Source organism: Vombatus ursinus, unplaced genomic scaffold, assembly GCF_900497805.2.
Source record: "Vombatus ursinus unplaced genomic scaffold, bare-nosed wombat genome assembly UNPS02014961.1, whole genome shotgun sequence".
Lineage (NCBI taxonomy): Eukaryota > Metazoa > Chordata > Mammalia > Diprotodontia > Vombatidae > Vombatus > Vombatus ursinus.
This window is the reverse complement of record NW_020954739.1, coordinates 2,336,774-2,354,687: the sequence shown is the minus strand read 5'-3', so window position 1 is coordinate 2,354,687 and position 17,914 is coordinate 2,336,774. Positions and strand designations below refer to the sequence as shown.

The 17,914-nt window shown below is 39.4% G+C and overlaps 1 protein-coding gene across 1 annotated transcript in view; it reads left to right on the top strand.

The window, feature by feature from the left end:
* Window positions 1-16,870, top strand: part of RAB8A (RAB8A, member RAS oncogene family) — a 29,784-nt gene extending 12,914 nt beyond the window's left edge. The window contains exons 5-8 of the mRNA XM_027845407.1: window positions 3,127-3,216; window positions 11,791-11,856; window positions 14,106-14,156; window positions 15,077-16,870. Of these exons, the coding sequence (XP_027701208.1) occupies window positions 3,127-3,216; window positions 11,791-11,856; window positions 14,106-14,156; window positions 15,077-15,169 (300 nt within the window). The 3' untranslated portion in view covers window positions 15,170-16,870. The remainder of the gene's footprint in view (window positions 1-3,126; window positions 3,217-11,790; window positions 11,857-14,105; window positions 14,157-15,076) is intronic.
* The last annotated feature ends 1,044 nt before the right edge of the window (window positions 16,871-17,914 follow it).

Sequence of the window (17,914 nt, the reverse complement as noted above, 5' to 3'; positions counted from 1 at the left end):
TTTTCATGTGGCTGGGTGCCTTTTAATTGTGTGTTTTGTTGTTTCTATTTTTAATGTAGTCTGCAAATATAGTGTGTAGGATTTCTGCCCTTTTTTCCCCCCACTTACAAAACATGTTTTTATATCCTGGTATAGTATCTTAGAATTAACTTCATAACTAAGGCCTCGGAAAAGGAAGTAACTGCCCAAGGTCACACAGCAAATTAGAGGCAGAGTCTGAACCCAGGTCTCCTGACTACCAGGCCAGTATTCCTTCCATTCCCTCACCTAGCCACCACTTCATCATGTTAATTAACTCCACCTTATCTATTGTGTTATTCAGCTCTTTAATCATTTATTAATTCTCTGTCTACCTGGTAAGTTATTTTCTAATATTACAGTCTCTGGTTACAATTATATTCCTCTCTGTTTCTTTGTTCAAAGTACACGGTCTTTCATTATTGTTTTTTTGTTGCCATGTTGTCTGGGCCAGAGATTCAATATTGCTAGATTTTCGGTGTTTAATGTTACACAGTGTCCTTGTATGAGTTTTAGTGCCCTTTGCTCTGTAATCTGCTTTATCTGTTACTTACCCCTGCCTTTATTGTAATTCTAAGGGCCCTCAAAGATTGAATATAAACCTCTAATTTTCAGATAAGGAAACTGAGGCCTTGAGAAGGATAGCAATTTTACCCTAGTCACCCAGCAAATGAAGGACTGAGCTAGAAGTAAAACCCAACTCTTGTGAATCTAAGTCCATTGCTGTCATAGGTTAAAGACAAAATCCAACTAACAGTGACTCCCCCTGCCCATTATTTTAATAGGAGAATTCAGCCCATTTATTGTCAGATTAGGTTTCTGCTCACCTTGTAAGTTTATCTTTATGGTTTTGGGCTTTTTCTTCTCTTTACACGGTTTCTATAGTGTATTTTAAACTCCTTATTTTCCATAAATCAGATCAAAACAATCTTTGCTTACTTTCTGAGATTTTTAACTTCTGTGATTTTGCACACATTTTATTTCTGACCATTGCTTTTTGTTGCTAACTTGAAAAACCTTGAGGTTTATATTAGGGATAATATGACATTTAGCTTTGGGAGCTAACCCTCACCAACCCCTGCATCCTTGGGGTTGTATTTCTATTCTTTGACACTTTCCCGCTGTTGTGTATTTTTTTTTTTTTTTGCATTACCTTCCTTTTTTTAATCTATCGAGTATGTCTGATCTTTTTTCAGGTCTCTGTAGTTTCTTTTATTGATCTTGCCACATGTGAGACTTTAACAAAATATTTCCTTCATTTCTGCAAAGACCTGCAATAGTTTCTAAAGTCAGCTTGCAATTCTCTGATTCTAAAAATGAACTTGAAATAAGGTCATCTGTTTGTGTCTTCTGGCTTGGTACTATACTAGTGGGATAACTCTTATTTCTCTTGTTCTTTCTGGGTTCTTTCCTCTCCCCTACCCTGGCCCCATCCTGTTCTTCTCAAAGATCTTTGGGGCATGTCCCAAGTCATTTCTTATTCTCAGATCTCTAAATGTTCTCTCCTTTCTTCTTGGCAGCTTGGAAAATGCCATCTTTGTCTCTTAAAGTTTGCTAACTTGCCAGGTAAGTGTCTGGAGGGTTGTCTTTGAGGATGATTCATGGAGAAGACTCTGTGGCCCTCTTCATGTTTAGGCTGAGGCCATCCATAAGTTTTGGGAAATGTTCTTCAGTCATTTCCCACAGTGTGGTTTCTATAGTGCTGGCCTTTTCCATCTTTTTTTCTTCTTTTCCTTTTAAAAAATTAAATTTAACAACCATCAATGAACATAAATATACAAATAAGAACCAAACAAAAAAAATTATACCTAAAACCATAAACCTCCAGTATTTGTAGTTTGTTTTTTAGATTTAAGTAAATTTTAACAAAGTAATAACAAAAGTCATCTTTGTTACTTTGGCCCTCTTTGAACTTTTCTGTTTATTTTTTTCCAGATTTTATTACTGCTTTTATTTACATAATTATAGCCAGTGTATACATTCTTTTGGTCTTGCTTTCTTCCCTCTTATCTTCCCATATTTATTTGTGTCCTATCTCTTTTGGTGCTCTTATTGAATCATTATAAAGCTCCTTGATTTAGGTTCTTAGTATTCTAGGTTCTTAAGTTTCTCTTATGAAGTTGTCATCTGTTCATATGTTCTGGCTACAACTCAGTTTTGCAGCCACCTAGTATAGCTTTCAGCATCACTGCTGAGGCTCTGCTGCCTCAGTTCTACTCCTCACATTCTCCATTCTCGTTTTAGTACCTCTGGAAACCATACCAGCTCATACCCTTTTTATTGTAGCCTTTACTTTTTAAGTTCCACTTGACCTCTTCATCCTGCTTTCACCTTATTCCCCTACATTCCAGCCAAAATGGACTCCTTGTTCTTCCTGATCTCTTCCTTCAAGGTCCAGCTTGAATGCTACTTCTTCCCTGAAGACCTAGTAGTAATATTTCTGGGTCAAAGGTTTTATGGCCCTTCGAGCATAGTTCCAAATCACTCTCCAGAATGGTTGGACTAGTTCACAACTCTACTCAGAGTGCATTAGTGCTCCAGTTTTCCCATATTCCCTCCAATATTTCTCATTTTCCTTTTCTGTCACATTAGCCAATCTGATACCTCAGATTGCAAATACTTTGCATTTCTCTAATCAGTAGTAATTTAGAGCGTTTTTTCATATGACTATAGATAGCTTTGATTTCTTCATCTAAAAACAGTTCATATCCTTTAACCATTTATCAATTGGGAAATAACTCATATTATTATAAATTTGACTCAATTCTCTGTATATTTGAGAGATGAAGCCTTTATCAGAGAAACGTTGTAAATATTTTTTCCCCAGTTTTCATCTTTCCTTCTACTTTTGGCTGCATTGGTTTCATTTGTGCAAAAACTTTTTAATTTAATATAATTAAAATTATCCATTTTATATCCCATAATGCTGTCTATCTCTTATTGGGTAATAAATTCTTCCCTCACTCATAGATCTGACAGGTCAACTATTCCATGCTCCCTTAATTTGCTTATGGTTTCTCCCTTTATGAAGAGTTAGAATTCTTGAAAAAAGTTGTCTGAAGACTAATGTGATGTTCCCCTGATCCTGTTGGCTCTTTTCTTCTTTAGCATGCCTCTGCAGATGTGGAAAAGATGATACTTGGAAACAAATGTGATGTGAATGAAAGAAGACAAGTTTCCAAAGAACGAGGGGAAAAGGTAGGAACAATGTTTTGTTCTGTTGTGTTTAAAATAATGACACTTTTGTAGAGCTGTGTTGACTTTTTATAAATGTGTTTAAAAAGATATTTTTTTCTTTTCCACTTCCTAAAAATGAAAAATTGTCCTCATCTACTGACTTCAGTCACAAGCTTGCAAGATGGTTGCTTTATCCAAGTGTGTGTTTGTGCTTACATGTATGTGTGTACATGTGTGCAGGAGCATATGTTTTTAGAGCAGTCATGTAGGAGGAGCATTAGACTTAAGCTCAAGCCCTACCTCTCCTTTTAATAGCCGTGCAAAGATGGAAAAGCTTCCTCAATTCTCTGAGCTTTCGTTTCCTCCTTTGGAAAAGGGAGATAAAAAGGAAAATAATAATAATAGCTCTTATTTGGCACTTTACATGTAGTTTATACCTGCCCTACCTAACTCACAAGAACCCCAAAGGAGAGAATGAAAGTGATAAAACACCTTTGTGCTGCTAGCGGTATGGTATTCGTTGTTATGAAATGCAAAGAAAAGTAAAAATGCAAACCTTTGCCTTGCTTTCAAAACAGAAATCCTTTCCTTTTTCCTCACTTTGTATAGCATTTTCAAATGATTTCCAAATATCTCATCAGTTTGCTTTTTGTTGACCTTCATAATTATCACCATTTGGTTCCTGAAGATTTTAGGTTTAAGCTCTATTTTGAACAATTTGCCTAGCTATGCCAACCTGGATACAAAGAATGTTGTTATCTATCTCCATTACATGCTATGTGATTCTTTTCCCTTTACTACCACAAATACTCCATGGATCTACCAGATATGTTTGAGACCGTCCTCTGTCCTACATGTATGTAGTAGGAACTAATAAATGTTTTTAAACCTGATTTCTACATGAGTAATCAAGACTTATCTGGGCAGGCTAGAGCAACCTCAGAAAGCCAGTTAGATCTACTATTCAATCAATAATCACTAAGCCATTTATTTATTAAATGTCCACTATGTGCCAGGCAGTGTGCTCGGGATACAAATATTATAAATGAAACAGTATCAGGTATCAGAAAAAGCTTCAGGTAGAAAGTAATATTTGAGGTGCATCTTGAAGGAACAGAAAGATTTTATGAGGTAGAGGGAAGAAAGGAATGCCTTTTAGCCATGGAGAATAGTTAGTGCAAAGGCACTGAGATGGGATATTATACGTCATTGAGTGAGAATCAAAGAAGACCAGTTTGGCTAATACAAAGAGAGTGGGATGGAAGTAATGGACTATGAGTCTGTGGGGCAAGACTAGAATGAACTTTGAAAGCTAAACAGAGGAGTTTACAATTGACTCTGGAATGCCACTGTACTTTATTGAGTAGGGAAGCATTCTGGGCTAGGCCTTGTTCTGGGCTTGGCGTAACTCAGGCCAACCCCATGATAGTCAATGTTCGATATTGGGATGAAATGAGACACTTCATTGGTCCTTACCAAAAGGAAATTTATTTAACTTTAGCAGTGAAAGGATTCAACAAGAATATGTATTGAGGACACTGTGAATTGATTCAGCTGAGCAAAATTCCCCTGCCTCTTAGTTGCCCATGATTGTCTATCAGACAGCACCTGAAACTCCTTATGGCTGGTTTGTATTTAGGTGACCAGGAAGTTATATCAGTAGCCTCTGAGCCAATCAAGTCTGGAGGATGGTTTCAGTACTTTTTAAGTAAAATGTAGTCTGACTTTCATGGGGACAACGAGTTAAGGATGGGGGGAAATTGTTAAGATAATGCTCCCACCATAGGAGGTGGAGTGATGTGTCCACTGCTGCTCGAGGAAAATCACTTTAGCAGCAGTTTGTAGAATGGACCGGATTAGGGAGAGACTTGATGAAGAGAATCCAATTTTAGGAAACCATTGCAATAATCTAGGTAAGAGATGATGAGATCATGAACTAAGGTGAGTAGGAAAAAGAGGTCAGATGTAAGAGATGTTGTGGAAATAGAAATAGCAAAGTGTGGCAACTGATTGCATGTGTGTGATGAAAGAGAGAGAGGAATCCAGAATAATGCCAGCGTTATGAACTTGGGAGACTGGAAGAATAGTGATGCCTTCAACAGAAATAGAGAAATTGGGGAGAGGAATATGGATTTGGAAAGAGAGATAATGGGGTCTGTTTAGGATATGTGGACTTGGACATGTCTCCAGGACATCTGCTTTGAAATGACAGTAGGCCATTGGTAATGTGGAATTAAAGTTGTGAGGAGGGACCGTGTAGGTCCGTGTAACAGCTACATAGAGAAAGCTGATAAGCCCATGGGAGCTGGTCAGATCACCTAGAGAATGTGTAGAGAGAGAAGAGTAGGGGGCTTAACACAGAGCTTTGAGCGCTGACATTTAGTGGACATGATATGGATGATGAACCATCAAGGGAAACTGAGGAGTGGTTAGGAGGAACACAAGGAGAGAGTATCATTACCAAAGCCCAGAAGTTTTGAGAAATGGTATTCAGAAGGGAGGAAAAGGTGGTCATCAGTATCAAATGCAGCAGATAGGTCAAGAAAAATGAGGACTTAAAATTAGACAATCAGATTTGGCAATTTAAAAAAACCATTGGGGGCAGCTCGGTGGTGCAGTGGATAGAGCTCTGGCCTTGGAGTCATGAGGACCTGATTTCAAATTTGACCTCAGACACTTGACCCTTACTAGCTGTGTGACCCTGGGCAAGTCACTTAACCCTGAATGCCTCAGCAAAAAACAAAAACCATTGGTAACTTTAGAGTGAGTAGTTTCAGTTGAGTGATGAGGTGAGAATCCATATTGCTGAGGGTTTAGAATCATTTGAGACGAGAGGAAGTGGAGACAGTAAAGGCAGACCGCTTTTTCTTGAGTGTTATCTGAGGAAGGGAAGAGAGAGGGGGGAAGATAGTTTGACATAGGGGAAGGCCTAATGAAGGTTTTTAAGGATGAGAGAGATTTGGGCATGTTTGAAGTCAATGGGGAAGAAAACACAGAAGATGTTGAGTGTTGGTTTTTGTCCTTCCTTCTCCAAGAGAACCAAAATGACATCATTACATTGGGGTCAGGGTACAATGTGTCTGACTGGCTCATCAGATCAGTACAAACTTGGAAGGCTCTGTCACCAGTTAGGCACACCTGTTAGAGAGTAGGAGATGGAAGTTGTAATCTGCTGAAGGAAACCAGAAGGGACAGGGTCAAGTGCACATGTAGAGTCACTGGCCTTCCCAGGAGAAAGTACACCTCATTGTCAGAGACTGGCCGGGGGAGCGGATAGGGAGTGACAAAATGACAGAAAAGGAGGAGATATGTCAATGACTTCAACTTTCTTGGTATATTAAGTGTGTCAGTTAGGAGAGAAGGGTGCTTTTCTGTGGACATGTTGGTAAGGGGGATTGAGAAGAGAAGGTTTTGGGATAGTGTGGGATGATTGTCTTTTCTTTTAAACTTGGAAGGGGGATTTTAAAAAGCAATAGAGTTCTTCTCCTTCCTCCTTCCTCCCCCCCCCAAAAAAAAAGAACAGAAGGAAGATCAGAAGGAATCACAAATAGAATAAGTTTGAAAGTTACTTGTTGAATTTATTATATACTTGAAAAACAAGCTCTGCCTAATAGACATTCACGATTTCATATGAAGTCCTCTTATCTTCTACAGTATATGTAGAAATGCTCATTTTATTCAGTGTTTTAAGTTTAGAATAAAAAAGAAATGCAAAAACTTTTTATGGGGAGCAAACCAAGGAATGAGTTAGGGGAGAATTAAAGATTACCTTGCTGCATTGAGGGCCCAGATGAAGTTGGATAATATGTGAATTTATAATGTATCCAGTCAGCATGGTTGTGTGACTTACTCCAGCTTTCTTCAGCAGCCCATGAATAGGATCAGAGGAGGGAGATGGTGGGATAATCTTGAGCTGAAGTTTGTCAAGGGATTCAAGGTTCGAGGACAGTGTGGAGTTGAATTAGCTAACCATGGGGTCAGGACTGAAGAAAGAAGTGAAGTCACAACAGAGGTGTGAAAATACTGATGTAGGTTTCAGTGTGGGCAAAGAACAAGTTCATGAGAGGTAAGACATAGAGAGAGATGGATGGCCAGGAAAATGCTCAGGTTTTTAATTTAGAAAATGGAACCCTATTGTTAACCATTTTCTCCAAGAACCAGCTTTGACTTTGCCCAGTTATAAAATCTTGAACATATTTGCATTCTTGCCACAAGCGAATTAGAGTTTTGTCATTGCCCTGGACTACTGCATTAGGAGGTAATTAACCTAACCTAAGAGGAGACAGCTAGGCTCAGTGGAAGAAGTGCTGGACCTAGAGTTAGGAAGACCTGAGTTCAAATGTGGCCTCAGACTAGCTTTGTGACCCTGGGCAAGTCACTTAACTTCTGTTTGCCTTGGAGGCAGCTAGGTGGCTCATTGGGCCTGGAGTCAGGAAGGCCTGAATTCAAATATGGCCTCAAACACTCTCTAGCTGTTTGACCCTAGGCAAGTCACGTAACCTCTGTTTGCTTTAATCCACTGAGGAAGGAAATGGCAAACCACCCCAGTATCTTTGCCAAGAAAACCCCATGGCCAACATTGGCATGCTGTGGTCTACAGGGACGTGACTGAACAACAGCCACCACCTAACATCTGAAAGGATGATACCTAAAGCTTTTCACTGCACCGTGGAAAATGACCTAGGGGGGATACTGAATGTCAAGTATAATGGCCTTGCAGATCTTTAGTACTTGAGTGGATCACTTGAGTTCTCATTCCAAAGGCACAGATCACAGTCCATCTTTGCTTCCTTGTTCTTTACAGTTCTTGTCTATGACCTTCTATCCATAAATCTGCCAAAGTGGTTCACAAACCATACTCTTAGGTCTCCAGATGTTATGCAGGTATCAGTGTAACCCAAGGTATCTCTATTTAGTATCTCTGTTCTACCTGCCCAGCCCCTTAGGAAAGGGCAGATTGTGTAACTCTTTAATCTCTTGTACCACTTCTTGCTTACAGTTCTTCGTTGGTAATACACTTGGCCTCTGTAATCTACCATACATCCCCATGGAGCCCGCCAGGACCTTACCCTCCCCAATCCATCCATAGCAGCCTAGATCCCAGTGGGCTCCTAGAGTTCCAGTAGAAATAAGCCAAAGAACAGGACAGTTACTACTGGCACGGGACACCCCCTCTCAGATGAATGATGATCACTTCCATCCCTACTCCATTGAATTATCCATTGAATCCCGAGAGGGTCATCACACAAAGTTATCTGTTGTGCCTTTCAAGTAATCTGATTTTAACATGCATGAAAGACATCTTGTTAGAGAACCTTTAAGATATAATTTTGTTCTTCCAAATGAAACATTTTTTTCTTGTCAAATATTAAGCTTAGTGGAATCCTGTATTCTACTTTTTGTTAGTTGGATGACTATAAAGATAATGTGCTATAGAATATCACAGATTTCATCTCATATTTTCAACAAGAATGACTTCAATGGGGGCAGCTAGGTGGCATAGTGGATAGAGCATTGGCCCTAGAGTCAGGAGGACCTAAGTTCAAATCTGGCCTCAGACACTTAGTAGCTAGCTGTATGACCCTGGGTAAGTCACTTAACCCCCATTGCCTCCAAAACAAACAAACAAACAAACAAAAAGAATGACTTTCAATACATGTATAAATTATTCTTACAAAGCTTTTGTAAAAAATGAAAAAGTAGATAAATGAATGGTAGTTGACAGTACCTTCTTGGTGACCTTTTTTAATGGTAATAATACCTGTAGGGAGTGGTGGGAGGTTTCCCATAGTTTCCATTTTCAGATGCATTGAAATTAGATCCCTCAAAATTATCACCTCCTGAATGGACCACAGTTAACAGTCCAAATATGGTGTCTCCACCTATAGAGAAAATTATTTTGTCATAGAAATGTTGATAGATCTTTTCCATTTTTCATCAGTTTATATTATCCTCCCAGATTCATCCTTAAATACTTTGGGGGAAATCATGCTAAGTTTTCTGCAAACTTGTTTTGACCTCTAATACTTCACTCTGTTTCTACAATTTTTTCCTACTATTTTCCATAAGATTTTGCCGAAGAGTTTATATTTTTTTAATTTTAGACTCAAACACCAGAACACAAATATAGAATAGAGACAAGAAAAAAAATCTTAAACTTAACAAAAACCATAAACTTAAATATTGGAACTTAAATACAAAGTAGGAAAAGGGAAAAAACGCATGTCATGTGCATAGCAGAACATAAGAGAGGATTCAAAATATGTAACAATAAATTTTCATTTCAAGAAAGCCTAGAGTTTATATTTTCTAAACCAGTATTGTCTTTGGCTGCCACAACTCTCAGCTTGACAAGGAGATCAAGTGTTTGAAGGGCTTTCTAGCCTCTTTTGGCTTTGCTTTACATTGACTAAACTTCCTTAGCAAATGAGGACAGTCCATGTCTTGTCCTTTATTCATTTCCCATTTTTTCAATGTCAGTAGCTTATTTAAATCAGTCAGGTTGGATCTGTTTTGGTAGCATGCTATAACTTCTTCGATTCCAGATTCTTCTGATTTAATACTGATTTTGATCTTTGATCAAACAAGTCATGGTCTGGCAGTACACACATTCAGGGATCACATTGATAATCTTGGTTTTTTACCTATCTAAGATATAGATGATTTTTTTTTGTTGGTTTTTTGTTTGTTTGTTTTTGTTTTTTTTATAATTTGGTGCTTGCCCTATCTAGCACCTCCTTACTTATTTTCTTGAAGAAAGTATCCATAATGTTTAGATTTGCAGCTTCTGTGTAGTCTACAAACCTTTGGCCTCTTTCATTACTTAATCCTGAGCCAAATTATCTAACCTTTTCCACCATCCTAAGAATTAATCATCATTCTATTTAGAAGGACTAACCAGTCAAGCAGCATTTATTAAGTACCCACTATATGCAAGATATAGGGCAGCGAGATGGCACAGTGGATAGAGCGCCAGGCCTGGAGGCAGGGAGATTCATCTTCAGGAGTTCAAATCTGGCCTTAGACACTTATTAGCTGTGTGACCCTGGGCAAGTCACTTAACCCTCTTTGCCTCAGTTTCATCATCTGTAAAATTGAGCAGTATCTTTGCCAAGAAAACCCCAAAATGGGGTCACAAAGAGTTGGACTGAAAATGACTGAACAGCAACATGTGCTAGATGCTGGAGATACAAAGACAAAAAAATGAACCAATCTTTGCCGTCTGGGGGCTGTCATTCTTTTGGGAGAGACAGCGTGTGTGTGTGTGTGTGTGTGTGTGTGTGTGTCTGCTTAAAAAAAATGCATGGTAGTTAAATATGAAATAGTTTGAAGGGGGTAGAACACTAGCAGGTGAGAGCAGGAAAAACCTTCACTCTTTTAGAAGAGGGTGGGTATTTGAGCTGCTTTTTGGAGCGAGTGTTTCTCTGAGGCCAAGGTAAAGAAGGGGTGCATTCTGAGCGTGAGGTTGGCCAGTGTGGAGGCACAGAGACAGGAAATGGAGTGCAAGCTAATCAAGTGTCACATGAAATAGTTCTTGATGCCCTTGGATTCACAATAAAATCAGTTCTATAAATACCTTTACTTGCCACATCTCTTAGCAGAACCTATGAACCATCCTTCCTTGTAGCTACAATTTCTTATATCTTCTGGTTTCATTTTTACTGATAATGTTAATATTGATGCAGTCCAGCTCCTCTAGTAGTATGTCAGCTCATTGCTTTTTGGGCAAGGAGCTCACATTTAAAGAATTTACCGACAGTTATTTATACCTGGTTTAAAATCTGTGGATTCTTAGCACCATCTCTCTGCATTCCTTTTTTTCCCTGTTTCACCACCACTGCTGCACAGAATCAGAAGGGAACCATATGGGAAGTATTGAAGGCTATCTCTTTTTTTCTTTGATAACCATGATCAAAGACCTTATCACCTAGTGGCTAGCTTTCTGGCAGTGAGCCTCGTTGTGCTTAACTTGGCTGGTTCTTGGGCAGCAGACTATTACCAGGACCATGCTCAGTTATATAGCACTATATCTGGTTGGCTGATAGTAGAAATGTCCGCATTTAACAAGGTGGTAAATGAGTGGTCACACTTGATCTGGTTAGAATATGCATAGTGTCTTTTGATCCCTAACTAGTATCTTAAACTGTGGTCCAGAAGTTTAAATCCTGTTCTCAGATATCATCTTTTTAATTGTTCATTTCCCATATATTCCTTTTTCTTTTGAAGCCCTTTCCTAAGTCAGGAGTGATGAAAAAAACAATCTGTGCCCAAGTTGCAACCCCTCTGTTCCATCTGTTGAATTTTGCACTGACTGTATCTAGTTTCTAATATTGAAGGATATTTCTTTGAGTGTTGAGAGACAGCCAGATCTGGAGTCACATAGTCTGGATTTGAATCCTATTTCTATTATATACCTCCCAGAGCTTCAGTTTTGTCTTCTGTAAAATGAGGATTATTGTAATACCTCAAGTTGAAGTAATGAATAATACCTGTACTTTATAAAGTTTCAAGAAAAACATTGTCAACCTTAAAGCATTAATAGAAATATAAGCTAATGCTTACTGACCTGTCTTGTGTTCTGTGGCTTTCTTCTAGCTAGCACTTGATTATGGAATTAAATTCATGGAGACCAGCGCAAAGGCCAATATCAACGTAGAGAATGTGAGTATGTGAAATAGTCATACCTTACATTGATCTGCCCACCACAGTTTGTCCCACTTTAACCAAACACCCAAATTGGAGCTAAATCCCCTTTAATCATTTATGATTATAGCTTTTTGAATAACTGCCAGACCTTCCTAGGGACGAATTTCCAAAGGGGTTCTACTAAGTGGATACATTCAGGTATTAGATTCAGGTTGTGTAATGCTCAATTCCTGTGGCTGATCCTCATTTATGATCAACCTTCTGTCACCCCACCAATTCCCCTGTTCTGTTCTCCTCTTTTTTGCTAGTATTATAGGTTGATCCTGAGCTTGCTAATGAATTAACTTACCCTAGGGTTTTGGCTAAAATCTGTTTCCTGTCCTATCAGCTGAAGAGAGTATTCACCAAAGTCTAGTTTTGTTGTCAGTCTATTGTTCGCTGGCAGTCAATGAATGAGTTAATAGATTTAAGGGACGATTCTTTTATTCCTATGACACAAATTGAGTTAAGGGATTAAATGGAACTGGCCATAGATAAATCAGTGAGTTCTGTCTTATCTCCGTGGGTGTATCTGCCTCCATGGACTAGAAGAAGGATATAAAAGCTCCTTGCTCCAGCCACTAATTGTGACACTATTAGGTAGAGAGCTGACCTGTGTTTCCATAGGTCTTTTTCTGGATGAATACTCCACATTTTGACTTATGAAGCAACTTGGATATATTGGGAAAAAACCTGAATTTGACCTTAGGAGACTTGGTTTCATTTCTGTCCTCTAGAACTTTGATCAGTAAATATATTAAGTAACTGCTATGTGCTGAGTAGTCTGCTAAAGGCTGGGTTACGAAGACAAAAACAAAATAGTTCCTGATCTCAAAGAGCTTACATCCTCTTAGGTGAGAAAACACATTATATTTGAGAATATTCAAAATAAACTTAGCTTAGTAGCTGTCTGATCTTAGGTAAGCCAGCTAACTTCCTTTAGCCTCAGTTTCTGTATCTGTAAGGCAGGGATACTAACACCTCTTACCAAATTTAGGGTTGTTTGCAAGATCAAATTCAATAAGGTATGTTGTTGGGGCAGCTAGGTGGCGCAGTGGATAGAGCACCAGCCCTGGAGTCAGGAGGACCTGAGTTCAAATCCAGTCTCAGACACATAATACTCATTAGCTGTGTGACTCTGGACAAGTCACTTAACCCTAGTTACCACACTAAAAATAAATAAATAATGTATGTTGTTGTCACCCTTAAATAATAATAGAGCTATAAAATTGTGGTGGATACAAATGGCATTGAACTGCTTCCCAGCTTTGTTCAGGCCAGGTGATTTATAGTATATGTGGTTTTGAGTGACCTTCCCTTCTGATGGCTCTGAGAAATTCAGTGTTTTGTAAAGTCAGTTCTTTAGGTGGAAAACTGAGCTAAACAATGATGCAAAGTGGTGTGGAGACAGTCAGTCAACAGATATTCACTTGCAGCCTGCTGCCTCTAAGGTCCTATGTGTAGCTACTGCCAGGGAAACAAAGAAGCATAATTCAGTTGCTGCTGTCAAGGAGGCCACAGTCTACTTCGATAAATCAAACATACATATAGATAATTAATAGTAATAACAAACCACCAATGAGAGGTGCAAAGTTAAGTGCTGAAGGCAGATCAGAGGAAGGAGAGATGTCTCTGGACTGTAGTAGTCAGGAAAAGGCTTCCTGGAAGAGGAGATGAAATTTCATTAGGCCTTCCTTGAATGATGGATAGGATTTGAATAGAAGTAGGGAGAATCAGGGTTGGAGAATGAATGGCATGGACAAAGGCATAGATGTAGAAAATAAAATTCAGCAGATTACCTGCTGTTTAAGACATTCTGTTTGGTGTTGGGGATATGAAGATGAAAAATAACATAGTTCATGTTATGCATTTAATGAAGAGACTATTTTGGTAGAGCATGAAGTTCATTGTAGAGAGCGTTGGGAGTTAAGACCAGGGAGTTAGTTTGGACCCAAATTGTGGTGGATCTTGAAGGCCAGACCAGAATTTGGACCTGTTCCTCTAAGAAGGTTGGAGATTAGAAAGAAATAGATTGTAAAATGTAAATATACATAACCCTAAACTATCAAAGATTGTTTTGCATTGCCATAAGAATATAAGCTACCCTCTGGGGAAGAGCATAGTTAGCGTTTAACTAATAGACCAGAAAGCCTTCCAGTAGATTTTAAGTCATTTGTAACTTCCTGCTTATACAGTTGGATAGTAACTTTTTTTTCCTACTCTAGGCATTTTTCACTCTTGCAAGAGACATCAAAGCAAAAATGGACAAAAAGTTGGTGAGTAATGATTCATTCCAAATAATGGGAAGTATATTTGCAGTAAAATAATTAAGAGACCTCCCATTTATCCCCTGGGGACAGGTTTCCTCTTCAATAAAGTATTGGTTATGGCAGATGTTTCCTCACTCTCTGTAAAGTTAACTGGGGCTTGCCAAGTCCATGTGGAAAGTTGAGCTGGGACTAGCATTTGCTGTGTTTAATAGAGAAACCTGAATGTAATAGCAGTGTTTAATTCCATATGCAGCTGCTGTAAGAAGTCGGGGAAAAGGTTCCCATTTGACCTTTCTGCCTTAGGTCATCATCTTGCTAGTAAGTTTCCAGTAATGCAAAAACCCAGCAAGGCTGTGGCCTGCTTATTCAGAATATAGAACGTAGAATGACAGAGCTGGGGAGCAAGATGTCTGAGCCATACAGTCCTTCAGAGGTCATCTGGCCCAAACCCCTTATTTCATAGATGAAGAAAATGAGGCAAAGCGAAAGGAAAAGACTTATCCAAAGTCACCTGGGGCAACACTAGCAGATTCAAGACATTTAGCCTTGCTGGCCCTCAGTTTCCTCTTGTATAAAATAAGAAAAGCTGGCCTAGACGGCCTCTCAAGTCCGTTTCCGCCCAGCTCTTCATCACTGATCTGTTATCCTTTTTCTCCTTCCTCTCCCTACTTGGTTATTCTCTGTGCTCACCACTCTGGTTTCCCCCTACCCAGATTGAACTCCATTTTGGTGTGCCCCCTGGAGATTTCAAAGAGACAGGAGAGGTTGAACTAGTCCAAGATGGGAGGTGGGAGTGAATTGCTTATGGGGGCATATAGGAATAGTTGTTTGAATACTAGGGATATATTCTCATCTATACTGACTCAAGTATCTTTTCCTCCAGCTCACTCTTTTTCACTGTGGGAAAAATCCTTTCTATTTTTCAGGAGGGTAATAGTCCACAAGGCAACAACCAGGGCGTCAAAATCATCCCCGACCAACAAAGGAAAAGCAGCTTTTTCCGATGTGTTCTTCTGTGAGGAACACTGCCTTAACCTGAGCCTGTGCTCAGCTGAACTGGACTGTGCCCGTTCCGAGTGAGTTTTCCTCTGTCTGTGGACTTCCCACCTTCCAACACGCCCGCCCCATGGCTCCGTGGCCGCTGTGGGACCCCGGCTGCCGGAACGAAATTGAGAAATTGTTTATTTTAGTAACGGTCTGATTTTTCCAACTTTGGAGATGGAATAAGTTAAGAATTTACTATTTTTCCTGTAACGTTTGCCATATCGGCTCCAGCATAGTATGACCAGTGAAGAAAAACAGTTGAAAACTGACCAACAATAGCACCTTTCTAACAGGATTCAGTCTCTGAGGGTGGTTTGGTGTTTTGGTGTGTTTTGTCTCTTTTTATTTTTTTGTATCTGGAACACGTCTAAACTCCAGCAAGAAAACCAGTCTGGTCAGAAGAGTCCTCCTGAGGGCACTCAAATGCCAATACTGATTAAAGGTGTTTGTATACATGATCCCCGTGCGTCCACTGTACAGAGTCATGGACTCAGGCATTTATCTTACAAGCATTTCTGTCTCAGGACCCACTGCAAAAGTCACTCATTTAAGCAGCAGAGAGCTGACTATTGAGAGTGGGGAATATATTAGCCTCAACCTGGGCCTTTCCAAATTACACTTTACTATTCGGTCACAAGGCTACATTCATTCATAGTTCTGGACAATCTACCAAATCAAATCCATTTTTTAAATGTTTTGTAAAAATAAACCAAAGTGAAGCATGAATTTATTGAATTCTTTGGAGAGTGTTTCAAGGTGGAAATACTGATTTTCTCCTCTTTGGTGCCTGGGTTTCGGTCTCTTGTCCATAATCCATTGAAGTTTCTTGTTATCTGCAGGCCCCTCGGTGGCATCTGTGATCTCTGACCTTTCACTGTCTAAAGTAATGCCTTTCCAGCTGTGGTGTAAGTAGCTCCTGATGGTGATCCTCACATGACTTAGGAAACAAGGATCACCCCAGGGACCTCTACCCACTTCCTTCTTTGCCTATGATTTGGGGGAAGGGGTTGCCTCTCTAACTTTTAAAAACCAGAATGGCCAATGTTCCTCCCCTACCTCCATTCGGGGACATCAGGCAGCCAAAACATGCTCTTCCTCATGTATACAAACACAAACAGCCCCATGCTAGGCAGCAGGTCACCCTTATCTCCAAATGGGATGTCCTTTTTAGCAGAGATTTATTTTTTAAATTCTTAGTGCCATGAAGTGATTCAGTCTTCGATTTCCAAGAGCAGGTACAGACGACTGGGGAGTCTGTGCTATTCCAAACGGCCGTGGCAGGAAGAGAAGAGTCCTCTCCACAGGCCCCATTCCCACCCCCATGTGTGGCAGCGACACACAACACATTCCAATGTGAAATACTAACAGTAAAACAGTTTGGGGTTGGGGTTTTTGTTTTGTTTTTTAATTATCATCATTAGGTTCTTTTTGACAGCTAGTGGCTTCCAGCTTAGAGCCTGTACAATTGAAAGTAGTTTACTAGGTTGGAGGTAATGTCAACAACTAAGTTGTTTAGAAGCTGCTGTCTCAATCAAGTCATTGGCATAGTTCCATAGTTTCTGAATTAAAACAAACATATCAACAGTATCCTGCTATTCACTGGAATCTCTAACATGCTCTGTTTACATTGATAAATGCACTTAAGGAAAAGAAATTAAAGCTCATTTTAAAGTTAATGGACTTTATTTCCCGTTGTCTCCTTTTAAGAACAGTCATAACAGATTTTTAACATAACTTTTGTTCACCTCATTTGAGCCTAATAACATCCCTAAAAAGCAAGTAGGGTGGATATCTATTTTTAGGTGAGCAGACTGAGGTCTAGGAGGGTCACATGACTTACCCACCATCGAGTAACTACTAAGTAGTAAGGACCCAGGCCTTCTGACTCCCAGTCAAGTCGTCATTCCATTACACTGAGCTGCTTCTCTGAATAGGTATCAGTGTTTCAATGAATGATTGCTGATTAATTCATTGACTGCGATTCTAGTCCCTTCTTTTGATTGTTGGAGCTCAGGTTTCCATGAACTAAGCAACAGCCATTAAAGCAGCTGAGAGGTCAAAGTTTGGGCTGGTGGTTTGGGTTAAATGTATTTCAGTTACCTCCTTCTTGAGCCTCTCCTTTTATTGTTTTTTGTTTTGTTTTTTGCTTTTTGGTGAGGCAACTGGGGTTAAGTGACTTGCCCAGGGTCACACAGCTAGTAAGTGTGAAGTGGCTGAGGCCAGATTTGAACTCAGGACCTCCTGACTCCAAGGCCAGAGCTCTATCCACTGCTCAACCTAGCTGCCCTGACCTAGCACATATTCTTTTTTTTTTTTACTTTTTTTTATTAATTTATTTTGATTTATCGATAATCACTCCCATATGCTTTTGAGTTTAAAATTTTTCTCCCCCTTCCTCCCCACCACCCTCCCCAAGACAGCACATAATCTGATATAGGCGATACATTTACATTCATATTAAACATATTTTCACATTAGTGATGTTGTAAATAGAAATTAAAACCAATAGGGGGAAACATCAGAAAGAGGAAACAAAACTCAACAGAAGAGAAAAAAATTAGCAATTCGGCTTCCATAGTTCTTTCTTTGGGTGTGGATAGCATTTTCCATCACAAGGCCTCTGGAGATGCCTTAGATCCTTGTATTGCCAGGAAGGGTTAAGTTTATCAGTGTTAGTCATCACACAACGTGGCTGTTACTGTGTACAATGTTCTCTTGGT